At 41.0% G+C, this 27655-nt stretch overlaps 1 protein-coding gene across 1 annotated transcript in view; it reads right to left on the bottom strand.

The window, feature by feature from the left end:
• The window catches only part of HOMER2 (homer homolog 2 (Drosophila)), a gene marked incomplete at its 5' end in the record, with an annotated part of 33539 nt that extends 6484 nt beyond the window's left edge, over window positions 1-27055 (bottom strand). Inside the window, 4 exons of the mRNA XM_010011397.1 lie at window positions 868-1007; window positions 2288-2380; window positions 9206-9337; window positions 26899-27055. Coding sequence (XP_010009699.1) covers window positions 868-1007; window positions 2288-2380; window positions 9206-9337; window positions 26899-27055 — 522 coding nt within the window. The remainder of the gene's footprint in view (window positions 1-867; window positions 1008-2287; window positions 2381-9205; window positions 9338-26898) is intronic.
• Window positions 27056-27655: the final 600 nt, after the last annotated feature.

Genomic DNA, 27655 nt, shown 5'->3' with positions numbered 1-27655 from the left:
GCAGGAGGAATGAACAAACGTTATGATTTGAAATAGGTTACTCTATTGAAATGTCAATAAAGAGAGATGATGTGCTTCAAATATCATATATGCATAATATACGGGTAATGCTGCTTGTGGTGCTGCTGCCTTAATTTAAATAGCTTAAGAGTAGCTTGAACCTGATAGATTGTATTTCCATTGACAGATATATTCACATGCAAGAGGCAGATAAGGCAAGATCCCAGTGGAGAATTATTCCATTTTAATGTTGCAACTTTGCATATTCCAATGCCTGTATTTTCACTATGGCTGCAAATTACTCTTCTTATAATTTTCAAATTAATTTATCAAAGCAAATAGCAAAAAATGTGACTTCAAGGGGCATTGTCCACAGCTTTAGAAACATTCCCCTAAGACTTCTAAGCAGACTGATGAAATTTTATTTCTTATTTCAACTTTTCCAGTTGAGTTCATTCCCTTTTATAATTTTACATATCCATATCTATTTTCATCAAAGTAAATATAGCAAACTCAAAGAGGAAAAGAGATTGGTTTCACATGTTATCAGCAGCAATTGCTCCCCCATGGTTTTAATGTTATTTCTGTAGCTCTAAAACTTCACAAATGAAGGTGGTTCTGAGAGTTGGCATCAGCGGAGTAAAAGAGATCTTATTTCATCACGAAGTAGAACAGGAAAAGACTAAATGGCAAATATCTTCCAACTGCATACCGGGAGGTACTTGCTGAAATCTGCTCATTCATCCATTCTGCCACATCATTTTAAACGAATGCAATTACATTTGAATAATTTCTGTTAATATCATTAGCCACCAGATAATTACAGCATGCTATTCCAGTGCAATTTAGGTATTAAAGCAACTTCACCTTTGGGCTAGAGCAATTTTTAATTTATCATTCTCAGACTTGAGATGTGCCTCAGCAGGACCTCCATGTGACGCCTTCTCATCGTCTGTCCCGTTCACACTAGATGCTCGAGTGGAAGATGGTGTTTCACGTCCAGATTCCTGTAGCACAACACACAAATGAATACTGGGGGTCTCCTGCATCTCCTGCAACATCAATTTCTTTGTAATATTGATCCAACAACACCCTGCTGAGACCTAGGCAGCACATGCTCTCCTGGCAGAACAGTGGTAACAAACACATACCCTTTACATCTTGGCTGCAAAGCTGGTCTGTTTAAAAAAAGAATGAAAAAATTATAAGAACATACAAAATGGAAGTTTAAAGTGTTCAAAAGATGTTTTGAAGTGTTTTCATGACAAGGCTTGTGTTTTCTAAAGGTTGTCTATTTTTTTTTTAAGATAATGAAACAATACTATGCACCTGGAAGCACACAAATCCAAACTAAAAACAAAAAAAGAAGGTACTGCTCCTCCAAAGAGATACCATCTATCCACTGCTTGGTGCTGATCACCAAGCAAGGACAAGGTGAAACATAAAGGCTATGACCGAAGTCTTTAAAAAGTAAGTATCCAAAGTAGCCTCTCAGATTAATATTTGTGGACCCTGCAAAGACGGTTAGTTCACTCTTGCATGTGAATAATGCATTTGAATTCTTTTCTGATCAAAATTCATCTACCTTTCCTCCAAACACTAGCCCAGGCCATGAACACCCACTGAACGGGATTCATTCTTACCTAATGCAATGCTTATGAAATTCAAGTCAGACATATAGTGAGGCTGAGACAACACGCAATTTCTTCAATTTGTAAGAAACCCAGACTTCCCTGGACAAGGAGGCACTTGGCTGTATCAAGATGTGCTGCCTAGAAAAGTGTATTGTACAAACACGCCACACAAGCTTCTTCCAACCACTCACTAAAGCACTGCTTCTGTTTCCACACCACAGCAATGAAGTACTATGACCACAAAGTCAGTCTCACTATTGGCAAACTGAACTCCTACAAAAAGTGAATTAGATGACAAAAAGAAGTATCTCGATGAATCTCATTTACTGTCTGCTAAGGCACTACACTGACTTACTTTCCAGTGGCCCAAACTATGTACAAATCAAAGGATGTATGGCTTTATCTGTTATTAAAAAAGTTATAACAGCTCAAGAATCGCTGAAAGAAATTAGATTTTAATGAAGGCAAAGAGCATGGATGAATGAAAAATATTCCTCTGACGATCCTAATGTCCAGCTGCTGACAATTACCTTTGGCAATCTTCATTTTATATACTTTAAGCTTGCTGCCAGAAGCTGGTACAGTCCACTAGAAAATTTAACTTTAAATTATTTCTCCTGTATGTGTACAGGTATTAAAGCTAAATTACAAACCTGGGAATGATTGCTTGAGGTCTCAATTTTCTCTTGAGATCTGTCTCTTGCTAATTTGGCAGCTTCTTTTACTTCTTGAAATTTCTCTGCAAACTGGAAAAAGCATGAAAGGTATTTATGAAAACGATTTATCATCTATTAAACAATTCAGATTACTGTCTTTATATGATTAATGGATCTCCAAAAGTAAGCAATTAATTTTGATAATTTAAAATATTTGGCAAGAAAAAAAAGCATTTTAATTCTTTGGCAGGGAGGTTATTTCAAAAGGAATAGGGGTGCTTCTCGAAAAGGGACATCTCTGCAACTCTGGCCAATCACAGTAAAAACCCATGGAGAAAAAGGAGCTGTTAGCATCTCCTGGTTTGATTTGGATTTGTTTATTTCCTTCCCCTCCTCCGTTTCACTTGGTGTTGACAGTCTATTAAATTTGAAAGTATAAAAGGCATATGTTTGGATAAAAAAAATCATCAATGTCTTCTATTCCTAAAAGCAAGTCAATTAAATTAAGGAATGCAAATGAGCTCCTCTGCAGGCTGCAAGCAAGGGATTATCAAGAGATACAAAAAACGAGAAGGTAGATCTGAATGTACAATGGGGCCATATGAAAACACAGCTTTTTTGGTCCAATTTTCTTATTCACAGCAAAAATAAAAAGAAAGGCAGAAGACCTCAGGGAAAGGATTGAATGCATCCTGTAAGGGGGTTATATCAAGCTAGGGGAGGCAGGGGAAAGGAATGATAAAGATGAAAAGTAATGATCCCAATCTCTACAAGTTACTGTAGGACATCTGCTCTGAAGCCAGCCTGGCACTTTTGAAATACAAGTATCATCACAGTCCATCAGGACTGCAGGGTTTAAGACACTTTAAACTGTGTTGGGTTGGTTGCACTTTAAACTGTGATTAAAGTTTTAAAAGGATGATTGCAAAGATGGAAGAAAAGGCATAATACATAATTTATTTTTTTAATTAAGATGCATCCAGTATAAGAATGGGTAACTTTGTCTTTCTGCTAAAGCAGCTTGGTCTTGTTTGCCTCTCTTTTGAGAAACTTGAAATGCTAGAAAGAAAAGACATGTTAAACGTAAAAACATAAATAGCTGTATTTTATTGCGCAGTTTGTGGATGAAAGGATTGCCGTTATATCCTCGGATAATTCAGAATACTTATGACAAAACTGTAAATAAATGCATGAAAAGAAAAATATTTTATAGTCACGGAATGGGAAGAATCATAACCCACTTACTAACCTTATCTTCTGACTTACAGATTTACAGAAGGTATTTAGTATGCTCTCAGTAAAATACTGGGACCATAAACGGTGATGAAACAAATCTTCTCCAACTGGTCTAAGAGAAAACTGGATTTATATGTGGAGGCACATGTGTTTCGTATACCACACACAAATGGAAATTTCCAACAAACCCACATACATCATTCTTAAACCCCATGGATGAAATCTGGGGTCTACAGTACGGTCTGTGATGATGCTTACAAATGAAGATTAGTTCTTGAGTTCTTGAATCCAGCTGTTTTCTATACAACAGCTGAAATAGCATATGCAATGTATGTGCTCTTGGGTGGCAGTGGTTGCTATCTGATGGCATGTGCAGTCACTAGACACACAAATGACTTGATTACCTTTGTAACAGTATAAAGATCATTAGGAACAACTCCATTACATTTTTGTCTTAAGTGATTTAACTCCAACTTTACACAAAGTGTATCTCCTGCTGTGACAAAATAGCTATTACAAACTGATTATTTCTAAAATATTGTTCCAACAGTGAGTTCTACACTTGGGTTTCTTGGAAATAGTAAAGGGCTGTTCTGAGTCTCTCTTTCACAATAAATCTTTATGGGCTAGTATGAAAAATTTATGAGGGTTCTTCATGGACTATATGAAATATGAAAACACAAAAAGAATTGGAAGTGACCTATCAAATTTTGGGTTTGCAGCTATCTTCATAAAGCACACAGGAGACTGCTGTGAAAAATTATGTGAGTGGAGACGAAAAGGGCATTATTCCACATTCCCATAATAAAAAATTGTATATGACTGAGCAAAGCTAATCTTCAACATAAAACCAATAATGATCTCATTGCACAATAGATTTCAGTCATGTCTCTAGTTCACCAACACATGTATTTAACACATTTGCTTTTAGAAACAATATAAAATAACTGAATTTTTCATCATCTTAGTGTCAGATCTTTGGCTTTAAGAGTTAAAGTATTACCCTTCATTCTTGGTGTTGTTACAAACATAAAGACAGCTGTTACAGAAACAGTGATGAAAGATTGTCTCTGCTTTTTGTTTTCATTCTTAGCTAATTAATACCTGCTAGATTTTACTAACAGTCCATTTTTAAAAGCTACTTTGAAGATCACTTGGCTTGTTATGATATTAAAGCCTTTCACTTGATTACTCTTCTGAGTGCAGCAACACGATGACAGCTCAAACTTGTGTAGCATTACCAACGCTAATTGCTACAGGAGCAGACCAGGCGTTTCTGAAGCTATCCAGACCTTGAGGCTGTCTCTGAGAGTGACTGCACAGCCACAGTGTCTAATCACTGGCAGACATTACAGAGATGCTTTCTCTCCAGCAACTGATTTCTTCTGTCCCAAACATAAATAATTGGCAAATAATTGATACTACAAAACCATGTGCCACCTCCAAGGTCTACGTTGACTTTGAGCTATCAAACAATTGAAACAATAGGGAGTGCTTTTCAAATGCGAAATTCCTATTTAATAATGGAAATAATTTTCTGTTTAGCAAATAAAAACATGGTAAATGTGGTAGCAAGGGGCAATGCATTTATAAATACCCAAAACCAACTAAAAAAAAGATCATCGTGCTCCTCCTTTCATCTTTACTGCCTTTATCTTCCCTTTCCTCCACCACTGACAGAGTTCCCCAAAATTCGGAAGAAAAAGACCAGAATAGGAGAAATGCCAACTAAACACCACTCCAATAGTTCATCATGAATTATATGATGCGTGTGGTGTCCCTGCTCATGGCAGGGGGGTTGGAACTACATGATCTTAAGGTCCTTTCCAACCCTAACTATTCTATGATTCTATGTATCTTTCCATGTCAAAGGAAACCATGAGGCTAAGCTGGAGTATGGAAAATATGCTGCTACCAACACTTGTGAAGCCTTTTAGTCAAAGGCTGCTGCAGCCCATAAGCACTGTTTGATTATGAGCCTTGGCCAGTGAAATTTAATGGGGACTCAAGGATGCTACTGTGCATTGCACAAATTATTTAAAAGCTGTTCAAATCTGCATCCGGCTTGTCACCTGGGGAAATATATGTATTTAAATAGACCTTCTTAACATTTTATACATTAAAAAGCATTATTTTGTATGTGTAAATTTTAAGCTCTTGATCTGGCATTATATTTTATGTCTCCTACTGACAAATTGTGCCAGTGTCAGATGAAACAGCTGCTCCCATCCAAAGCAGTCTCATAAATATTTCATTGCCCTCTCAGTTTGCAGAAGGCAGGGTGATGCGATGTTCCTGTTGGGGAGCACCACCACGCCGTGACCCACAACGCACATGTCACTTTGCCTGTAGTTTGCCCTCAGTACCAGGCAGATCAGCAACAAACAAGACTATTTACTCCAGGAAGTGGCCAGTAATTTGCTCTAGCACAGCCAGGTTGGACCTGGGGGCTTGTGCTGCGTGCTGGAGGTAGGGGCAGGCTCTGCTCTGAGCTTTCCCCCCTGCAACACAGTACCTGGCAAATAACGCACACGTAATGTGTATCCATGGATGGAAATAAAGTCCAGTGCTTCCCTCAGGCTGGTGCAGTTGCTTTTTGATGTGCAAAGTCTGGGTTTACTGGTTTCTCACCTGTATAAATCCCTGTCTCTATGCCTTTGACTACCTACAGCTCCTCCAGTAGCATGTCTGCATCGAAGCATCCTGAATGATGACAGAAATTTTACTTAACTGCTACATGTGCAAAATACATTGCTACCTTTACAGCACCAGCCCTGCCTTTTCATCACACCCAGGCACGCTATTAATTCTCCTTTGATTCCTGTTTTGATTTGGCTGTAGCAATGTTTGAATAATGTCTTGAGACCTTTTTGGGGCACAGGGTGGGAAGGCGGATAGGAGGGTCAGAGTGTCCTGCAAGAGGGAAAAAGGACCCTGAGTAGAACATCAACTTTAAGCCCTGGGATTCTCCCAATCAATGTGAATGGTAATTAGGTTACTGGGTCACTGAATGCAATTTTCATTAATGGCTCATGTTTAATTTGAACTGCATTTCCCTATAGGTATGGATTAACGCTTAAGTATCTCAAGAGAAGCAAAGCATTACAAAGAGGCAATATCTTTTATTAGGCCAACCAATACACTTAAACATGCAGAAGTTTTTAGGCATGCTAACCTCTTCTCCTCTCTCATTATTATTCATTGTTTTCAGCAGACATATTTCAGCTTTATTTAATTATTTAAAGCCAGGGCTATTGATCTCTGGTTTAGTGGAGTTTTAGCATCTCGTTTCAATTCCTAAATGTTTCAATTATTTCCAGTAAAACTGGCAATCTTTAATTTCTTTTATAAAAGTATAATGATAGCAATATAAAACGAAATTTGATTTCACTATTCCTAATACACATCTGTAATCTCTCCACCATCTCTGATCTTTCTTACTAATGGTTCAATAATTAAACCGAGGAGCACGGTAAGAGGTACCTTTGTCCCATTGATTCGCATGGTGGTAATAAACCAGATTTTCTTACATTTTCCAGGTAGGTAACTGTCAGATTATTTTTTTTTTTAATAGATCATCTTGTGCCACTTTCGGAAGTGCTCCCCTCAAGCTCCTCTTCAGTATTCTGACAAAACCCAGTCTTTCTGCTGATTTGGAAAGCTTTCCTGCAAGTAGAAGGCTGTATCATGGGCAGCGTGCTATCCAGCAGATCGTGCAAACAGATGTGCAAACCAATCTGGAGAGAAACACAGCTGGTGCCAAGGCCCCTGCGCCCACATGGCATGTTTTACAGATTGGCTCTAGTCTGGCCACGTGAACATTGGAGACCTGCTGTCTGATACCAGCATTAAGTTTATTCTAAGCACATGTTAGGACATTTTTGGACAATATGGTTAAACCTCTCTAAGCTGCAAGGACCTCTAAATGAATTTTGTGCCTTGTTATACCTCTCATCCTCTGAGCCAGCCCCAGCACCACTGGCTCTATGCGGCATGTGGTGCGTGTTTAACCCTCCCCAGCACTGAGGTATCATGTGGTCACCTGTACAGTTGTAGAGGTGTAACTTTAGTCACCAATTACTACCCAGTGATGCTAATTCTTTCGTTTGGTGCTCAGTGGTTGTATTGTATCATGCTGATCTGTTACTCAAAACAAGCTACTTCCCCAGGTCCACTATAATCCTCCCATATTCCAATACTACTTATTAGCTACTTTGAACACCTCTTTGCCACAGCATATGGGCAGTCTCCTACACTTGTATAAGCATCATAAAACATAACCAGCACCAGCACCTCATTTTTAAAAGAACAGTTTTGCATGTGATTGATTGGGTGGCCTTAGATTATTGCCATGGCACCTTTATGGACATCCCAAATCCAAAAATAATTTAACATGAAAAGCAAAATACGCTTTAAGAAATACTTGCAAAAAATACAGTTCTCTGGAAATGCAAAAACCCAATAAACAAACTTAATAAAATAAATTCCTAAAACAAATCAGTTGATTAAAAAGTCCTCCTTTTGCAATGGTCTGCCTTTGCTGTTTTAGACACCACAAAAACATCCTGTTATCCTGATTCTCTTCTTATCAAAGCATACAAGAGGACAGCAACAAGAGAGACTGTGTACCAGGCCCAAGGACACAATGTTGAGTTAACTGACAAAACCCAGTGCCAAGTAGCCATTCTTCAGGTGTCAACTATGTGTTAGATAAGTAGGGGTTTTATACTACATGACCAAACATCTCAGCTACTTGACGAGCACTTGGCAAAAGCACTGATCTAATGACAGAGAATGTATTTTAAACTGTTGGTTATTCATGACAAGAGGCAGCTCTAGACTTTCAAGTCTGCTGCTGTAGCCAGTCCCCGGGCCAGGGAAGTGTTGCATTAACACCAAACCCATGGCCAGATTTGCCCTCTGAGAGAGGCAGCTTTGCCAGCAAACCTGGTGTTAGACCTCCCTGGCTTCTCATCCCTGTCACTGCCACAACTCACTGCCACCTCCTCAGGTCTGTGATAAAGCAGCTTTGAGTCAGGGCTGCAAATAACACCACGGAGCTGAAATGCCAAAAATGCAATATTATTTTAACCCAGATCAGTTCACTGAGCCTCCTGAGAGCAGTGGTATCTGCAAAACAAGGGCACCTGCAAGCCCTGGGGGCTGGTAACTCTTTTACCTCGGTTAGCTACCAATGGGGGCAAGTCATCAAAACGTACACTTCTGAGGCTGAGACAGCAACTCTTTTCCCCCAGACACATTAGGCAACCTTAATGCCAACAGTCCTGGCAGATCAGTGGTTCCCTTTGCTTTTGTTGCCACTCGCAGCTGAAATGAGCATGAAAGCCAGGGAGATGCCAAAAAGTACTAGAGTTCAGGTTATTTCTGTAAACACCTAAAACCACAAATGCTTTCAGCCATGCTGGGCAAGATACTGTCAAGATCACCTCCCAGTACCATTGTCAGCAGTCAGATTTAATTTGTAGTTTTGACTACAAAGTCTTCAATACTGCCTGCTTCTGTATATACAGACATTGGCTAATTACAGGAGATGAGCAACTTGTGTGGATGAGGAGGACTTGCAGAAGCATGCAGCTCAGAAGAGTGGGATAGATATACGCTGTTCTTCATTAATAAGAAACAAGACAGACTTTGCCAAAATTCAGTGAGCCCCATTACCTTTGTCAGCTGCTGCTCGGAGGGAAAGCCCAAACCAAACACAGTATTTGCTCTGCTGTCTGCCCACTGGCCGAACTTCTGCGATGTTTTAGTGAAGGTCATGTTAGGTGTGATTGTGCTGTTTATGATCACCTGTTTAAAAACACATCAAAAAGCATTAAAAATTAAAAGCCACACTGGAAATGCATATCCTAGCAACAATAGCATCCAAAGCAATTAGCAGTCTAAATTGGGAAATTGCTGTATTCAGAAGACTTTTTTTTTCCTAAAACAAAACAGTTTCTATCTTGTCTTACATCATGGAGGCATTTTGATGCTTTGTCTTCCTTATCCTAAGCACTGTCACAGTCCTGCAGTTAAACACGGCTGCAGGAACGTTACTGAACTCAAAGCAACAGCAGGGACAGGAGCTATAAAATTACCCTGACAGAAATGCAGATGCAAAATCCTTTTTTTTCAGTGTTACAAAGGCACACCGCTGCTCCCACCACCCCACCAGGCACCCGGGATAGCCTGAGGCCTCCAAGCAGGGTGTCCATCAGCAACACCTGCCCTCAGACTGGAAAAGCAAAGTGATATTTCAGCATTTCTTCATTTGGCCTCGGGCCTCCACAGTTAGGATGACAGAGACATGTCAGAAATGAAAAACAAAGCAAAACAAAACCAACAACAAACAACAAGTCAAGAAGAAACTGATAGCTTAATAGCAAGTTTTACCTGGGAGTGTGGTGAAGCGCATCACCAACATTCAGCATCAAATGTGGGCCTCAAGACAAATATTCTGACACTTTACACAAGTTAACTAATATCTGCTTCACTACCAGCAACCTTGAAAACAACAGTGGTTCTTGCAATTAAAGAAATAGCCAACAACAGGAAGGCTGTTGGGATGAGGTCTCTAAGGAACTTAGAGAAGCAAGCATAAAATGTAATCTTGCAAAAAAGAATGAGACGTATGTCAGGTCATTATCAAAAATCTCAATTTTATTTTCAAGATACATCATTATATGAGTCTAGAGACTCCTTCCCCTGGAAATTAATTCATGTACAATGTTCTTCCTGCTAACAGAATACGAGCTTTCTTTAGTAATGCGTACCATCATTTCCAATATGCAAATTATGCAGTAATTAAGCCAAATCTGTGGGACAGTTTAATTAACATGATCAGGAAGTATCCTGGCAACATCATTTACTATGTATTCCAAGCACTTTTTTCCTAAGCTATCATTTACATTTAGCAAAAAGTGTGAATTAAATTTACCAGAGAAAGAGCTTTACTTGCCTCTGTCCCCCCCTAACTTCAGACCTCTGTGCTGATGGTTTTATTTGCTTTCTTAGAAATTCTTCAGCCTCAGAGGTACATTCTTTTTGCATCATCACTTTCAAATAAACATACGATTTTATCATAGAATCATAGAACAGTTTGGGTTGGAAAGGACCTTAAGATCATCTAGCTCCAACCCCCCTGCCATGAGCAGGGACACCACACACTAAACTATGTCTCCAAAGGCTCTGTCCAACCTGGCCTTGAACACCTCCAGGGATGGAGCATTCACAATTACCTTGGGCAACCTATTCCAGTGCCTCACCACCCTCACTGTGAAGAACTTCTTCCTTATATCTAACCTAAACTTCCCCTGTTTAAGTTTAAAGCCATTACCCCTTGTCCTACCACTACAGTCCCTAATGAAGAGCCTCTCCCCAGCATACTTATGGGCATCCTTATTTTCTGCCTGTTCTGCCATTTTCTACCACCAAAAGTTTCATGAGAAGGATCAAGGCAGAGGAGGGCTAGGTGGCTGGTACCCCTGAGCTCGCTTTTTGCATGGGAATAAACAGGGCAAGAAAGGGGGAAAAGTGACTCTGGAACCAGCTGGCCAACACACACCATACAGACATCACCTTTCAGGGTCGAAACATCTTTTTAATGGCCAGTTGTCAGGTAAAGGTGTAAGCAAAGCTGCCCAAGATGTGCTGTCCGCTGGCTAAGTCACACAACAGAAACGCAGCCAATATAAAATCTGAGTTCGAATTCAGAGAAGTAGGGATTTGACAGTGCAAATTAAGTATGAAACTACAAGGATTGCATTATATAGAGAGTAACCAGAACAGGAGGAAAAGTTACCACCAACCCTGAAAAATCAGGATGCTGTCCAAAAACTTTAAGGAAAGTGCTATATGTATATTTCTTCTTTAAAAACTGTACAGCAGACAGATGAACTACTTACAAATGTTTGGCTTCTCGAGTTACAGAATTTATTTCAGAAGCTCTGAAATACCCAGACATTTCAAGTGAAAAAAAGTATCATTTCAGTCCTACTGCATTTGTCCTATCAAATTTGTCCTATCAGATTAGACATCTGTAGGGCAAAACTAATAAAATCATCTGGAGGGAAAAACTAATAAAATGGCTTGCTCTATTGAAAGGCAAAAGCTTCACTCACTGGAAGCAGACTCTGAGAACTTCCATACCTCCCACAGGTATTGGGAGTAGATTGGCTAAATACATCTAAGAAACACACCAAAGGTATCTTTTAGACCACAGTCCCCTGTTATGAAAGATGTGATAGAATGAGTAAAGAAGTCTGCAAATTGTAAACCAAGGAACACCTCACTGAGTGATGAAATGCACTACATTAGCTTAGCACCTTACAAGTTAAATTTTCCTATAGCCAGTGCAGAATCCAAGGAAAGGTTGTGGTGCTCACACACCTTCAGGAAACTGACAGTTCATCTGTTAAATTTATAATAAGCTGCAATTAGTGAAACTGCCAGGAAGCTGGCTCTGACTTTTCTTCCCTTAAATCCCCGTCAGTCAGGCACTTGAGAAACACCATGCTCCTACAGAGAAGTGATAACCTAAGTAAAAGCTTAGGAGATTAAATCAGAGCTCATGGAAGCAGTTCAGAGGAGATGGATTCTGTGGGTACACATCGCACTTATCCACCCAGTCTTCCTTCCCATCATGACCCCACTGCCTATCACACTTGCAGGAAGATGTCATTACATTGAACTTTGGGAGCATCAGTCTGTACTTTCACTCCCCATGGAAATCTGGTCATCATTTCAGAACACAGACACCATATTGGCCAGGGAACAACCATGTTGGTTGTGTTTAGGAGAAAGAAAGGGCATTACGCTTTCAAAGAACGATAGAAAATAAGACTTGCAAGCACTCCTGTCAGCCAAGCCAGCCTATCCCCCTCCCAAAGCTGGCTCACCCTCAGCTATGCGAGATCAGAGAACGCAAGCCCCACCACTCCTCCATCTCCCAGGCACAAGGTCTCCAGGCATAAGGGCAGAAGGCAGGGGAAACAATTGTGGCTACCACAACAGGATAAATCAAGCAAACCATGAAAATTTTACTTTTTTATGAAAAGATGATCCAGAATTTTCAAGTTTCAAATGAAGAAGGATCTGAGAGGAAGGGTGCGGAAGGGAAAGGGTGCTATCTGAAAGCTACCATGGGCAAGATGAGCCTGCAGGCTCTTTTCCATTCCTGCAATCCAGTATTATAATTCTGTAAGAAAAGGGCACTCTTCAATTCAAATAGGCTTTTATGAAATAGCTTTGCATTTGGTCCTCATTCGTATAATACACACATGGTTCAATTCCAGCTGCATCAGAAAACGGAATAAACTTACAGACTTTCATACAGGCCAACGGATTCAAAAGACAAACTACTCTCTAATCAAATGTAATCAATCCCTGAAGTGGTTAAAGAGTTCTCCCTAAAGACAAAGGCAAAGAGGAGATAATATAATAAGCACCTTACAGAATAATAAGCTCATTCATAATACTCAGTTGTCTACATGTGGTTTAAAAAAAATAAATATCTGCCTTTGCTCTCATCTACATGCAAGCAGATCAGATGGCAAACATTCCTGAAACATCCACATGAGCCAAACAAAATCTCGTACTAATTTCACTTCCTTTGGGAAAAGAACAATCCTGACAGATCTAAATTTTTATTTGAAGATGACACAGAAGGATGTTCGCAGTACAAGGTAGTGCTACATCAACCAGAAATTACTCCAGACATTTAGAAACACAACGGGTATATTCATCAGATAAAGTGAATGCAAATAAGCTGGCGTGGAGCAGAACATTCATAGGCTGTAACACACCCATCCCGCTGCCTTCCCACGGAGAGAAACTGCCAAATAAATCAAGCAGGGAGAGGTCACAGGACAACCTGAGTGCATAGAAGGGAAAAAAAACATACTGGCAGCCCATGCTGCTCCTAATTTATGAGCAGCGCCCATATATACAGCTGGCACTCCTTTTGGGGGATGCTTTGAATATTTAAAGGGTTTCTTTCCCACACTTCCTGTATCAAACAGTGCACTAAAGGGGAAAACCTGATGTAGCTCCTGAAAAGACATTTTCCCAAGTCACTGTTTCATTAACGTAAGGTGAATGTGCGTGTTGGTTGGCAGGAGCATGGAGGGAATGAAGCTGGAGCAGCACACGGGTTTTGCCAGCTTGGCTCACAGCACATGCCCTGGTCACGTTGGCTCTGGCTTGCCAGATTCACAACAGGGAAAAGCAGAGGTGAGAGCAAGTTCAGCTCCAAAGGAAGAGAGCAGTGATTGTGGTGGGCTTTGGGCAGAGCCACTGGCACAGCCCTGGGGAGGAGAGCCAATGCCCCTGCAGGAATCAGCTAGAACACTTCTTCTGATGAGCCACCGAAGGGGACCATGAGCCACCAAAGGGAACCATGAGCCAATTCAGTCAGCCCTGTCACCAGCTTCTCTACCTGGGAAAAGATCAAAATAATAGCTATGAAATAGCTCATGAATTATTAGCCATATATATTGGAACTGCATTAAATTAAATCAGAAAAGGTCCCTTATTTTGGGACAAGAGTGCCACATTAGGAATTATCCTGGGATTTTCCCTTTAAATTCATATCACCCGTTACTCTAAAGTAACCTCACCTCCAGGAAAGCCCCAAGGCCTGAGGCCATAGGATGTACTCATTAAGAAGTCACTACATTAATACCTCCCCATCTCATTTTCACACCTCTGAGTATGTGCTTTCCAGTTTGCAGCCCTTGTAAAATTTAATTTCCCCAACCCACCAGGCTGCTAATCTTCAGTAAAGATGTATCCCAGTCTAAAAACAGAATTGAAGAGGGAAAGAAGCTGCTAATCCTCTGGCCACAGCTATCACAGGCTCAGCAGGTTCTTCCAGCTCATCAAGTCGACATGAATCAGAAGGGTTTGTGACACTGGATGTGAAGATGAGGAGACAGGGATGGATTTGCAGAGAAGTTCTCTTTATATCCCAAACATTCAGCAAGTCCCTTGTGGAACTAACCCACTTACATTTCTGTGATTTGCACTATCCTTTGCACCTTCTATCATCCTTCCTACCTGTGCTGAGAGCTTCTAGACTTCGATGACAAATCTTTTCACCAATATGCCACTGATCATTTCCATTCTGGTCCTACAAAGCCAGCACGCACACCACACACACACTCACACACATTGTTAATCAACACAGTGCTATTAAAGGGAAAAAAAGAGAGTCCCTTGCTGAACCCAGCTAACAGAGTAAAGCAGGAGTAGCACAAAGACATGCTCGCAGCAGTGTAAGAATGTGGGGATGAAAGAAGATCAGCCTTTAGCCAAAACATTGAACCTGTAATGTAGAAGGATTAGTTATAGTTGTTTTACAAATCAGGGCCAGCAGATGCAATCAAATCATTCTCCCCACCCTTCCTGTAAAGTCTTTGTAGAAGGTCCTTAAAAAAATAAGAAAAAAAGCCTGGGAAAACTGAAAGTAGTGAACTCTTGTTCCAGCTTTGCTTTATCTCCTGCACCTGACAGGCACACGGTGCTTTACCTGGGACAGGCTGAGGGCATGGATTAATTAGATTGGGAGCACTATAAACATATGTCAAGAAGAGCATTGGCTTTCTCCATTTTGCTATTCCTCCTGCTCCACTCCATCATTTGTGCGTGATGGGGGGACAAAGCACAGGGTAGGCAATAGCTGGCCGGACATCTATGACAAGCCTCTTGCTCTGGTTACCCATCATTTTATCACTACACCGCTAGTAAGCATGGCCAGCCAGTGCTTTTCAAGTTTCTGTTCTACACAGTTAGCCAGGACAGTAGCTATTTCACCCATCAACAGACTCCAGAAGCATCCATAGCTACACCGTGTACTTCTGCAGGAGGCGGGAGTGGAAGGGGAACCGCAGTGATTCATCCTCACTCTGCAAAGAGGAAGATGCCAGGATGCCTTGCAAGCCACAGAGGACTTGCTGCAGTCCGAAGTATTTACTTCCCAACTTGAGGTCCCTCTGCAGAAAGGAGATTCACCTTCTACAGATAAAGTGTCTCACATGCTGCTGCCACTTGCTTTATGGGGAAAAGAGCCATTTCTTACAGTTGCACATAGATTTTTTATCTTGCATTACCTTGTGTCCCCAGAACAATTCAATGAATGCTGACGTTAATTTTTAACCCTAAAAGCCAACAAATCAAACAAACCCTATACAGTTCTTGTCCTCTTTCATGAAGAGAGATGTAAAAATAGCTTCTCTTGCCCCCCAGTAAAGACACTAATAACTGTTTTTCCTCTGGTAAAATGTTTCTGTTGTAAAGCCCTCGCTGAGAACCTGTCTAAATGCAACAGAAGTGGGTTCATGATTATGTGAATTCTATTAAATAAATCTCCTGCTACACCTACTCCATTGCGCTCTTTTTCTTCTCAAGGTAATTAACATCTCTGCAGAGTTGGCTTCCCACCTCCTCCACCCAGTCTTAATCTCCAAAATCTCCTATTTTTGCTTTGACATCTGACTAGGTTTTTTTTCCTTTTCAGCACAGCACACACATCCACCACCCACACGATTGAAGCACGAGCAGCTGTTTCAAGAAGAAAATCTACAGCAAGGATTTTCAAACCCTTTACGCTGGAACAAATTGTTACCCAGGAATTTCATGCAACGTTTCACAAAATATATAAATCAAGATGCTTGTGTGTTATTTTCATATGAAAAATAAGATTTATAACATAGCAGAGAGAGGGAGAAGAATACAGTGGAGACTGTTTTTTCCTAGTGACTAAAATCGGGACTAGGGACAAGGTTGCATTACCTGCAATTACACACAATTTTTAACCCCCATAGTTATATCAGTATTTATGCTTTGGAAGATTAAATAAAAGCATATAGTCTTTGTACGGAGCATAACACATCCCTCTATGAATCATTTAAGCACTGATCATTTTCTGCATCCTTCAACCTGTATGACAACAGCCTCACTTAAGCCTGAAGGTCCCTTTGCAGAGGTCAGAAATGGCATGGCCACGTGGCATTGTTAAAGACTCCTCTACTCTTTAAGAACCGAAACACCCAGGGAGAGGTCAGCAGTAGGACAGCTGACCACTTCCTCCCTAAAATCTGGTAAACCTGTCCCTTGGCATGAGGAATGGCCAAGAAAGGCAGGTAAATGATTCTTAGGAGATGATAGGATCTACTTGGTGTCTTCTAAAGCACCTCAAAGTGGTCACTGCTTGATGGCAATCAAGGGCAACCAGGTCTAGCAACACTTAGGAGTAATACACTAACATAACTGAAGATACAAGGTATCTATGAGATAATATAAAATACCAGTCCATCTGTGTCCTCAAAAATGCCTCGTCCCTTGTTTTGCTGTTAGAATATAATGCTAGGTGGAGGTTAGCTGGGGCTCATGTGATCACCTTGTTCACTCCGCAAGGAGAATCAGCTTTCAGCTAATATTTAGTGGTTGAGAGTCATTTATACTGTTCTTCATTTCCCATCTAACTCCACAACCCACAATTAAGAAAAAAGTGATGTTTGGTGGTTTGTTTTTCTTTTTTGTTTTTAAGCTGGGAAAATATTGCCTTGAATTATGTTTGATGCTCAAATGTTAAGAATACACAATGCAGTGTAGTTTATTTATAAACTCCATCTGGCATGGCTTGATTAGCATGTCTGATACATTAACTCTCTGAATAGGGATTTCCAAGTATTAGATACCTCTGGCACTACAGCAGGGGGAGAGAAAGGAACAAATAATTTATATAGCTATTTCAGTGGACAAGCGGTCCTTAGAGTTTCATAAAGCACAGCTTATAGGAATTATTCTTTATTACTTTCAGTTGCTAAACTTAAAAAAAGAGGGAATAAAAATCCCAGATTAGGAAACCAACAGCTAAGCGGTGCTGCATTTATTGCAATTCCTAACGGAAGTCCTTTATACCCTAGAGAGGCTGTGGAAAGCTCGCAGGGATGGAACCCGTGCTCAGTTCACCTCTGGGCACAAGGTTCCTCAGCACACTTACGCATTGTGCTGAAGAAAAAGTCAGCACAATGCAAAACCCTCAAGCAAGCTGAGCACCACTGAGCTCTCTGGAGTATGGTGGGCAGGTACGGAAGCTTTTGCCATCTATAAATTTGTCTATTTTAGTCTCATCCCACAGATTTTCCTTTGATCAGCTAATGAAACCAAAAAGATGGGGGAAAGCATCTGTAAACACAACCGTCTTGTGCCCGTGTTGATGACGTTACCGAAAACTTTGAATTTTTTCTTAATTTTCACATAACTGCAGGCATGGATTATTTTCACCAAAAATTTGCTCAAGGTTCTTCGAAAGCTTTGCTGAGTTCAAGGACCATGACCTAAACCAGGCATCCTTTGCTTGATAACAGGTTTCTTTACAGTAACATCAGATGGTTTAATTAACCTCTCTGGCATGTTACAACAACACATTCACACTCGAGTCTGGTGACCAGAAACAACTGTGTGAGGCAGTTACAAGCTGAAACACTTTATTTTACAGAGATTTTCCTACTGATTTTATGGGAAGGTTTTAAAAAGGGGACATTTACGCAGACCACTATTTCTCTGCTTGCTGGCGAGCAGTGCAGCAAGATATCCTCTAGCACGGAGTTTTAGCTTTTCCTTTTTTCTTTTAAGAGTGACAAATTATGTTTCTGAAAAAGTTCCTGCAATCTCCTGGATTCAGTTGTGTGTGGTCTTTCCAGAGGCAGTGACACACACATGCGCTGTACATACAAGCAGAAAAATGAGCCAGATAGGATCAAAGAGCGGCAGATGTGCTTCTGTTCTGTCAAGGATACAGCTGTTGCCAGCATTTTGTTATCTTTTCTCCTAAGCTTACTAACCAGCTTCTGAAGGATTTACTTCCAGAAATAATCCAGACAATGAATAGAGGATTTTTCATATTTCAAAGTTAATAACTTGGAAAGAGATTAATACAGAAACATTTAAGTGAGACCAGTTCTACAGCTCTAGACTTTTTTTTTCTTTTTTTAAAACCAAAACACATCCTCAGCTGATGATCATCATTTCTGGTTGCTGTAATCTCAAGGGACCCACCAAATTTCCTAGCATTTATTTTGCTCCATTTCTCAGCTTCTGACAAACTCTCTTTCACCTAAAGCCCCAGGTCAACGCTTTTAATTTTTCTTGCATTCCCAGCTCATCTCCACCAGTATCAGCAATTCTGAAATTACCATTGCAGTTAAGCCCTAACAGTATTATTTTTTTATCCTCTGAACACTCAAGAACCTGTCCACACAAGCACACCCAGTATTACAAGCTCTACCTATCCAAACCAGTCTTGGCAACTGCCAAAAGTTCTCCTGCAGACACAACTGTAGGCAATGTACTATCCTCTCAATTATTAAATCCTGCACCTCCCCTCAGCCTGTATTTCTGAATACTTGATATCACCTTAAGCAAATAAAGGATGATGCAAGAGGGTAGTCTCATCCTTGGCTGACAGCTCTGCTTCTCCTTTATGCTGTATTTCTTCATCACCAAATTCCAAAGAAAATGCTCTCAAGTTATTTTAACATCTAGGGAGAAACAAAAACTCAAGTGACTTTAGTCAAGCTGAGTACACCACAACCATAGACAACACAAATATTTTAAGACTGTGGGGGAGTTATTTTCCTTAATTCCATTCACTCTTATTTCAAAGATGTCTTTGAGAAGAATGTCAAGTCCTGGGCTATGTAGCAGAAGGATCCAGCGCACACCTCACTGTGCTCGCCCCACATAGCTACTGATCCTTGTTTTAAAAAATGCATTTAATTTTCTGTTTGCAACTGTCCTGCTCAAACTTCCATTAACCCCAGCATTCACATTTTCTTTAATACTCCACAGGCTGATGATTTAAGTCTCCACAGGCCCTTTTGGAGCGTAACACCTTGTGCATACCCCACACCTTCGAGGTGCCTAACTCACCACCCCATGCAGACACCCTCCTGCCACTGCACCTGCACCCTGGCTGCAGGGCTGATGCTGACTCAGCAACCAGCACCTGTACCCTAGCCACCACTGGAGCAGCTACCTCTGCCTAGGAGGCACCAACATCACCCACTGACGGCAAGTCTTCCTTATATTGAGAGTTTCCCCTGAATCAACCAAAGTCACGCTAAAAAGCCTGGAAGTTGCATCACCCCAACTTGCAACACCTTTAAATGAAATCAGGAAATAGCTATTAAAAACATTAATTATTTTCTGCAAGTTGTTTCACTGAGTGAGAGGCTGATTCCAGCTTAGGTTAGGTTGGTGTGCTATGACTCAGGGCAGGACAGATGTTCTGCTCTAAATCTGCTCATCATACAAAATGAAGGAGAACTTCTCTACGAAAGGAGCAGCTGCCTCTCTGAGAGGAGCTCGATCCAGTTCCATTATTTACAGCAACAACAAGCCCAAAAGACCCTGCAAAAAGAAGCTAGAGACTCTTCAGGCACCTTTTACAAAGTACTTTGTTTAGCACAACTGGTACTAGAACACGTCTCCAGCAGACGAGCATCATTCTCCAGCATGGGCTGGGAAATCGAACTGGGAAAAGTCTACACTGCAGTTGGCCTTACAAAGCAAACTCACCCAAAGAGAGTGATTAAATGGCATCAAATTATTTTAAAGGCTCTAGTACGGGTTCACAGTATATACACGCTGATATTATTATAGCTGCTCTGCCTCAACAGTAAAGTACATATCTATTATGTGATGTTTATACAAAGATCATAAACCCACAACTATTGTTTTTACTTAATAGCCATCTCACTAGCATAAAAGCAATGAGATGTTTACTGTAAAATACACACAAACTATGCAAACTGGAAGACAGGATTATGCATTATTATATTTTATACTATGTTTTTATATTTTAAAGATGTTCTTCCTTTTATGTGGGGGGCTAATTAGTTCCATTTGTTGGAATTACTCCTTCGTGGCTCCAGTATCATCTCCAGTGCTAATAATCATGTTGAAATTAGCTCCAGTAGTTCATGAAATACTTAACATACTATGACAAAGAGAAGATGAAGATCATCAAATATGCTCATATTTCTGTATTACAGTAATCTGCCAGATCAGTACTGGAAATCTCTTCTTCTGTCATATGAAGGTTTCTTTTGTGGACAGCTAAGGACAAGAATGCAGGAATACTGAATCAGTCTATTCAGACCTCCACAGGTCAAAACCTGGTTACCTTTCCATCAGCTTACCCTAATGCAGCATCACCCTTAAGCAGGGATATGTCTTCAGGGTTCTTCAAACAGTAACACACCACTCTTGCTCATGCTCCCCCCACAACCCTGTTTTATGGTTTGCACTCTTTCTGGGACAACCAGAAAAGGTTTCCCACGCAGCCTGGAAGAAACAGTGTGAAGGGCAAAAAAGAGCGTGGCAGAAAAAGTTTTTTGGGGAAAAAAAAAAAGAAATATCCATCTCAGTTACCCAGCAGTGAAAAAAGCCTTGAGAAGCTGGAATAAAAAGTATTTTCTGTTAATTTAATCAGATTTTATCAGCAGGGGCTCTCTGGAAATCACAGTCCTGACAGTGCTGCAGTCAGCAACATCATCTTCAGGGCAAGGAGCGGAGCCTCTTGGCATTTCAGAAGGCACAAGGCTTGGACCCCAGCAGCACTGCGCTCCTCTGGGATGCACACAGCACCCCTGACAAGCGATGGCCATAAATAAAACTAGGGCAGGTAAAACTGGAAATAAAAGAATCTTCGTCCCTTTGACAAGACACACATATATGCTCACCCACACCTTTCAATATCATAGCATTGAATTCAGGATTTTTCTATGCACACTGAAAGAAAAGGCAACACACCACTTTGTAAGGTGACTTTTCCTGTACTTCTACCTCCCTTTATCTTTGGCTACCCAAGGCTGTAAAACATCCTCTGATCATGTATCACTACAAATTTATTAAACCTGAAAATGTAGGTAGTTAAGAACTTAGGTATTTAAAAAATATAGAACACAGTGTATCACCTAATTCATTGAGGACAGGGTCAGGCAAACACACACTGATACTCTGAATGCCAAGAGGAAAGGTGATGCTATCATTTCTGCTACACATTATCACAAATGAGATCCATGAAGTCTTAGGGGCACAGTTAAGTGCTACCACACCAACGCAGGCCCCTGCCGAGGTATGCATCGCCAGAAGACTTTTTTAATTCTGGGCCAAAAATTTTGTAATATCTAAATTACTGGGCAGGTTTTCCTGAGAAAGGGTCACTATTGGTTTAATGGCCAAATTTACGTCAATGTAAGAAAAAAGAGAACATAAAGAATCAGCCAGATGAAGGAATTTCATCTGTGCCACTGTACCCTGCAATTTTTTGCTGTGAAAGGAAAGCTTCTTAAATCTAAGAGTCACCTTTTGGCAAAATACTCTCGGATATTTTTAACAACTATGTCTTAAAATAATTCCATTTCCACGGGCAAAGAAAATGATTTGTTTTGAGTCTGAACACAGCTCTGGAAGAACTCTGAATTTCCTCTGAATGTGCTGAGGATGCCTGCCTCCAGTCATAAGAACAAAGAAAGCGTGGTCACAAAGAGGTGGGCAGCTATTAAATTAGGTAGCAATTAGGACTGGTACAAGAACTCAGAAAGCCAGAAATACATCAAATACTAGTGGATTTACACACCACCTTTTCTTACCTCCCTACATATCTGCTACCACATGCTGCTGGGACTCTGGCCCTGCCAGCTTCACTCTGCCCTGGAAATCACACTGTACTCTTGCTGTAACAGTCACTGACAGATCCCATTATAAGAGCATATATGCCACTTAATCAAACAGCTTCATCGTACTTTATAATGTACTGTATTCACTTTGGGGAACATTATGTGAATACCGATTGGCAAAATTTGGACCATATTCTTATTCTTACTAATTGCAATTTATTTCAGAAATAGACCCACTGATTTTGCTTTCCCAGCACAGCAATTTTTCTGGTTCTCTCTTCAGTACTTTCACACAGTTATGCCCAACTTAGCTGCTGATCTTCAATATTCAAGGTAATTGGTGGGTAATAAACTTTTAAATGATCTAGCTACTGGGAGTGACTGTCAGCTGACAGGTTTTTTTCCTCTGAAACGGAAAGTCTTTATTTCTGTACCAGGTATTTACCAAAATTACTCTTGCAATCTATTCATCTTTTAAAGCCTGATTCTAATTTTTTCTAGTAATCTGTTTAAGCATCTCACAGAGACAACTTAGCACTGACATCTGACTCTTGCTGTGTCACTTTGCTGCTGCCATTTCTGAATGTCTCACTATACACCTTATTGCTGGCTATTAATTTTTAAGATAGCTTTATGTTCCTTATTAACAACTTATTTCTCAAAAGATAAAAAAGATGCTGTTGCAATCACAGGTTCTGTAGAAATAACATCTGAACATTTGAAAATGAGGACAGAAGCGTGTTTCTGAGGGAATAGATTTCCTTCTCAAATTTTATACACAAACAAGTTTCTCATTTTTTCCCCCTTGTCTATGTTGTTTGGATAACACATATTTCCAATGTATTAAAAATAAACAAATCCCACCAGCTAGAGCCCTACCATGCATTACTCCAGAAGGTGATGGGGGATATTGGTCTGAGTAATTTTCATGCTTTCAAACTTTCTTTTCACCTCTGAAAGGCAGACTAATGTAGGTCACTTTTAATGAGGAGCCTTGTGCATGGCTTTCCCCAGTCACTACACAGCAACCAGGCACTTGTAAGTTCATGTTCTCCCTGCATCATCACCGTATTTTATCATTTTCAGCAGCGTTGACTTTTGCCCACAATGCTGGGCACTTTCATATGATGAAGTCTCTTGGCTGCCTCATTAACTCTGAATCCGTGTGTGCCCTTGCATTTTACTGTATAATTTCCTCCAGCATTCATTATGCTGTAGTTTAAACAGCCTCTGGCTAGAAACTTCTTAAAACATCGTGATGAAATTACTTTGACAACATACAAGTCAATTACAATGTAATTAAAAGATACACTAATCCATTACCTTGTTTGGTAATGGTATCTATGAAATCTTCTGCTATAAACTGTAAGCTACTGTCCACAGCATCTGTTTTTCTCTGAAAAATTCACAGGAATTATACCTGTTCTCTTCCAGCAAACATGAGGAATTAAAGGGGTACAAGCTGTTTTGAATCTAGGGTCTCTAATCCTCAGTGCTTGACTCCCCAGGCACTTCAGTGAAGGTTTTTGTCATTGGGCTGGGAGGATTTGGAAGAAACCTGGCACCTGGAAGGTGTATGCTCTCACCGGGCTGCCCTCCATCACATCGGCCTCCTGATTTTCAGCACGAGTCTCTTGCATATCCCTCTGCAAGGAAAGAGTTATGTTCCCTTGTCTTCACTCTGCTCCCCACTTTAACCCTATACCCTTTCTGTCCCGTTTTCCCCTTTGCTGCAATGTCTGTCTCCATGACCTCCACATACACCAGACAGGCCCTTCTGTCCTTCCCCACCACTTGGCAAATGAGTAAAGACCTGAAGGCAGCAAACCCAAGCAACTCCCCTGCCTCTTTGACAGCCATGCTCACAAAATGAGTTCCTGTATTTATACCTTTAAATATAGGGGCTCAATGGTTCCCTTAATCCCTCACTTCAGCCCACTCTTAAACCCTCCTGCTCCCCTCTGCCCTGCGGCACTCCTCCTCACCCTCCTGTGCCCTGGGGTTTTGTGGAAGAGGGACAAGGACCTGCCAGGAAGCAGAAGGGGACAGGCTAGGAGACACCTGCTAGGACAGAGAATAGGGCTGAAGGCCAGGGGACTGCAGAGGGTGCAGACCTTCAGGGACAGCAGCAGCAGCCTGAGGAAGCCACTCCAGTGAGAATCACAGCCCATTGGGTTGCTGGTGCATCAGGAGGAAACAAATACTCATCAGGTTGACATTACACAGCCTGCCCAATGCTCTGCAAGACAGCAGCACTAACAGGTCTCAGCAGCCCTGTGCTACTCCTCATACTTGCAATGCAACACGCTGCCCAGAGTGGTACGTTGATTGCTAGAAGTAAATAAAGCTCATGCAACTGGGTAATGAACAATGTTTAAGTAAGTGAAGTGCCCTGTATTCTTGATCACTTTAAAATATTTTCATTGCTACTACGTAATGTCAACTTATGTTGGTAAAAAAAACATAATCCAAAATTAATCCAACATCTTCATACAAGATGGATTTAAGTGAGATGTCTGCAAGCCAATGTACATCATATATGTTTGTCTAAAATAAACTGTTAGAACAGCCCCTCTGCAGTTTGGATGACGATGGAGAGTTGTAAGAGATACATCCTTTGTCATCACCTTCCTTCTAGGGCCAGCTCCCTTAATTTACTCGAGCTTCGCTTTTTTGTCTTTTAAAACAGAGATAACTTCTGCCCGCAGGGATGCTGTGATGCTAATCCATCTGGTATTTGCTAACACATGCAAAACTTTATTCTAATAAGTGAGATACACAGAAAGCAGGACACCACCAACTGATACTGTCTATATTCTTCCTCACATTGCTACCCAGTTTCATTTTTGGCCGGAAAAATAGGTCAAAACACTAAACAATAGTTGTTTGAGGGAGAAAGGCAACTTTTAACTTATTTTGGTATATATGCCCTTCTTTTTCCAAATCAGCACTCTTAAAATGGACAGGCAGGATAACAGGGGACTCTCCAGAGGTGAGAGTAAAGGCAGCATCTCTTCTCAACCTGTTCCTTAATCAGCAAATGTTCAACACAAGAGGAATAATTCATCTGGCTAGCAATTGATTCTTGCTTGGGAAGCCCCGGGGGAGAATTTTAATCATGGAAAGCTCACCTTCTTCTAAGACATGCTAAAATGGGCGGGTGGTTCCCTCTAAATGTCTTTTGGGCAGATTACAAAGCAAAGCTTGGATGCCCATCTTGTTCTTAGCACACCCTTTCCAGTTCTGGCAGAGCCTCTGGTTGAGGGCATACGCTGCCCCTGCGGCTTCCCCCTGCCACACACAGTAATTACTTTTTCTTCATTAATTGGTCTTAATGCATGCATGCACATCCACAAATCAAGCAACCCGCTGTTTTGGCTTTGAAGTCATGCTCGCCGGGGTTTGTAAAGCCAACAGCCCACTACCACCAGCACCAGCTTCACCTGAGCAGGAGCAGGAGCATCCATGGGGTGTAAGCAAATTTGGGGGGGGATCAGCTTTCCCCAACAAGTTGCAGGGGTTGTGTGTGCTGACGGCAAACCAAGGCAGCTGGGGCGGTTAGCTGGTGCTTCTGGAAATGAACACACCAGCACAAACAACATGCTGATGGAGATATATTAATGCTGTACCCATGTCAATGAAACATTACCATCAATTTAAGCAGGCAGTATGGCTGATTTATAAGCCAATATATAACCAAACATAGCATGGGAGATGTTTGGAAAAACAAGTATGTGACACAGGCATGATAAATAGAAAATCTTTAGTAAGGGATGATTTCTGCAACCTCTCTCTCCCAGGACAGTGATATTTTAACATCTTCATCCAAACAGGAACACAGATAAACAGGCTGTAAACTTGTCTCATTACTCTGTGGTTTGTGCTTTGGCAGAAATGACCGATGATTTTTGTAGTTGAGTGAAATGTTTTAACTTATATTCTGACTAGGGTCTGCTAGGGGAAAGCAGTCACCATACTAGTTACTTCAGAGGGGCTAATCAGAGGGATAAATGTGGTATGTAATAAAACCAGCTGTCTGAGAAACCCAATCTGACTGCTTGGGATTCTTGCAGGAAACAATTCAGCAAACTATCTGGTAATGATAAACAAAGTAAGAAAAAAAGAGTGTGTGTGGGGGGGAAATCTTCATGCCTAATGTGTCACCTAAGGCTGATGAACTCTAGCGCAAAACCTGAAGAAAATCAAGTGCTAACCTGTAAACAGTTCAACCAGGCAAAAGTAAGTATGCAGTTGGCATTTACATTAAAAGCTCTAGTCTGCACATATCAGTCTCCTCATTCCATTTAAAAAGAACATTTTTTTTCACCAAAAATGGCCCCAGCCTTATCTACCTAATACAGCAGTGGTTTTATATACTGTGCTACAGACTCAATTTGGACACTTAAAGCTCTTGGCTCATTAAGATCGTGAAGTCAAACTAGTCAGAGATAAAATAAATGAAGTTTGGCAAAATCACTTTTAATGCGCTCTGTGTTTTTCCAATATTCACTACAAATGCCCATTATGGATTACTGTGCTGAAACCAGGACAGTTATATTTAAAAAGTCAGTATTTATGAACTTAGGAGCTTAAGGTAGCCCACCTATGTCTATCTTCAGCCAGGGCTGACAGTCACAATCCTCTCTGCACAGTAAACACGCAGTGGTACCATCAGCCTCCTACCTTGGCTCCATCCACACTGATAATCCGATAGCTGTTTCTCGTGCTGTCATAGAAGTAGGAAACAGTTACAGCCTGCTTGCTTGCAGGAACCCAGTTCTTCTTCGTGCTGGGGTCAATTTGGAAGACATGGGCTCTGGTGGTGAAGATGGGCTGTTCTCTGGAATAGGGAGGAACAGGAGAAATGGATGCATGAGTCTGCAGAAGATGAAATGTCCCAGAAGCCCAACCTTGACCAGGCACATTGAAAGCACAAGACAGAGAGCACCTGGCAATCCCCCAAGTTGAAAAGGCAGAGCAGTGACACTGCTGAGCCATGACCCAGCCATGGGCATCTCTCCTTGGCATCACTAAGTGACACTCAGGGCCTTAAAGTTACTGCTGTAGCCCAGGAGGCAATCGGCTGTTTTCTCCGCATGTTATGCTGACTCGGTATCCACCTTTTCCTCCAAATATTTATTTCCAGGAAAGGACACTCAGATGCATTCTTTCTTTCCCCATCCACATATTTTGCCAAAAACAACAACAAGCCCCTCTTGGCTGGGTTTCCTCCTGCCGTGCATTCCTGTGAACCACTACCTACAGCCAGGGTTCCTCTGTGGATGCACCAAGGACTCCAGTGACCTACAGGCACAGTATAATTACTGAAATATTAATCTCTCTCCTTAGTATCCCACTGTTCCGTGGATGCACATGAAAATTTCATCAGAGGCAAAAGCAGTCAATCATCCTGAGAGCGAGGGAGGAAAGAAATACAAGC

The sequence above is a fragment of the Nestor notabilis genome, unplaced genomic scaffold (assembly GCF_000696875.1).
Source record: "Nestor notabilis isolate BGI_N333 unplaced genomic scaffold, ASM69687v1 scaffold26553, whole genome shotgun sequence".
Classification (NCBI taxonomy): domain Eukaryota; kingdom Metazoa; phylum Chordata; class Aves; order Psittaciformes; family Psittacidae; genus Nestor; species Nestor notabilis.
The sequence above is the reverse complement of the archived record's forward strand: the minus strand, read 5'-3'. Positions and strand labels throughout refer to the sequence as shown.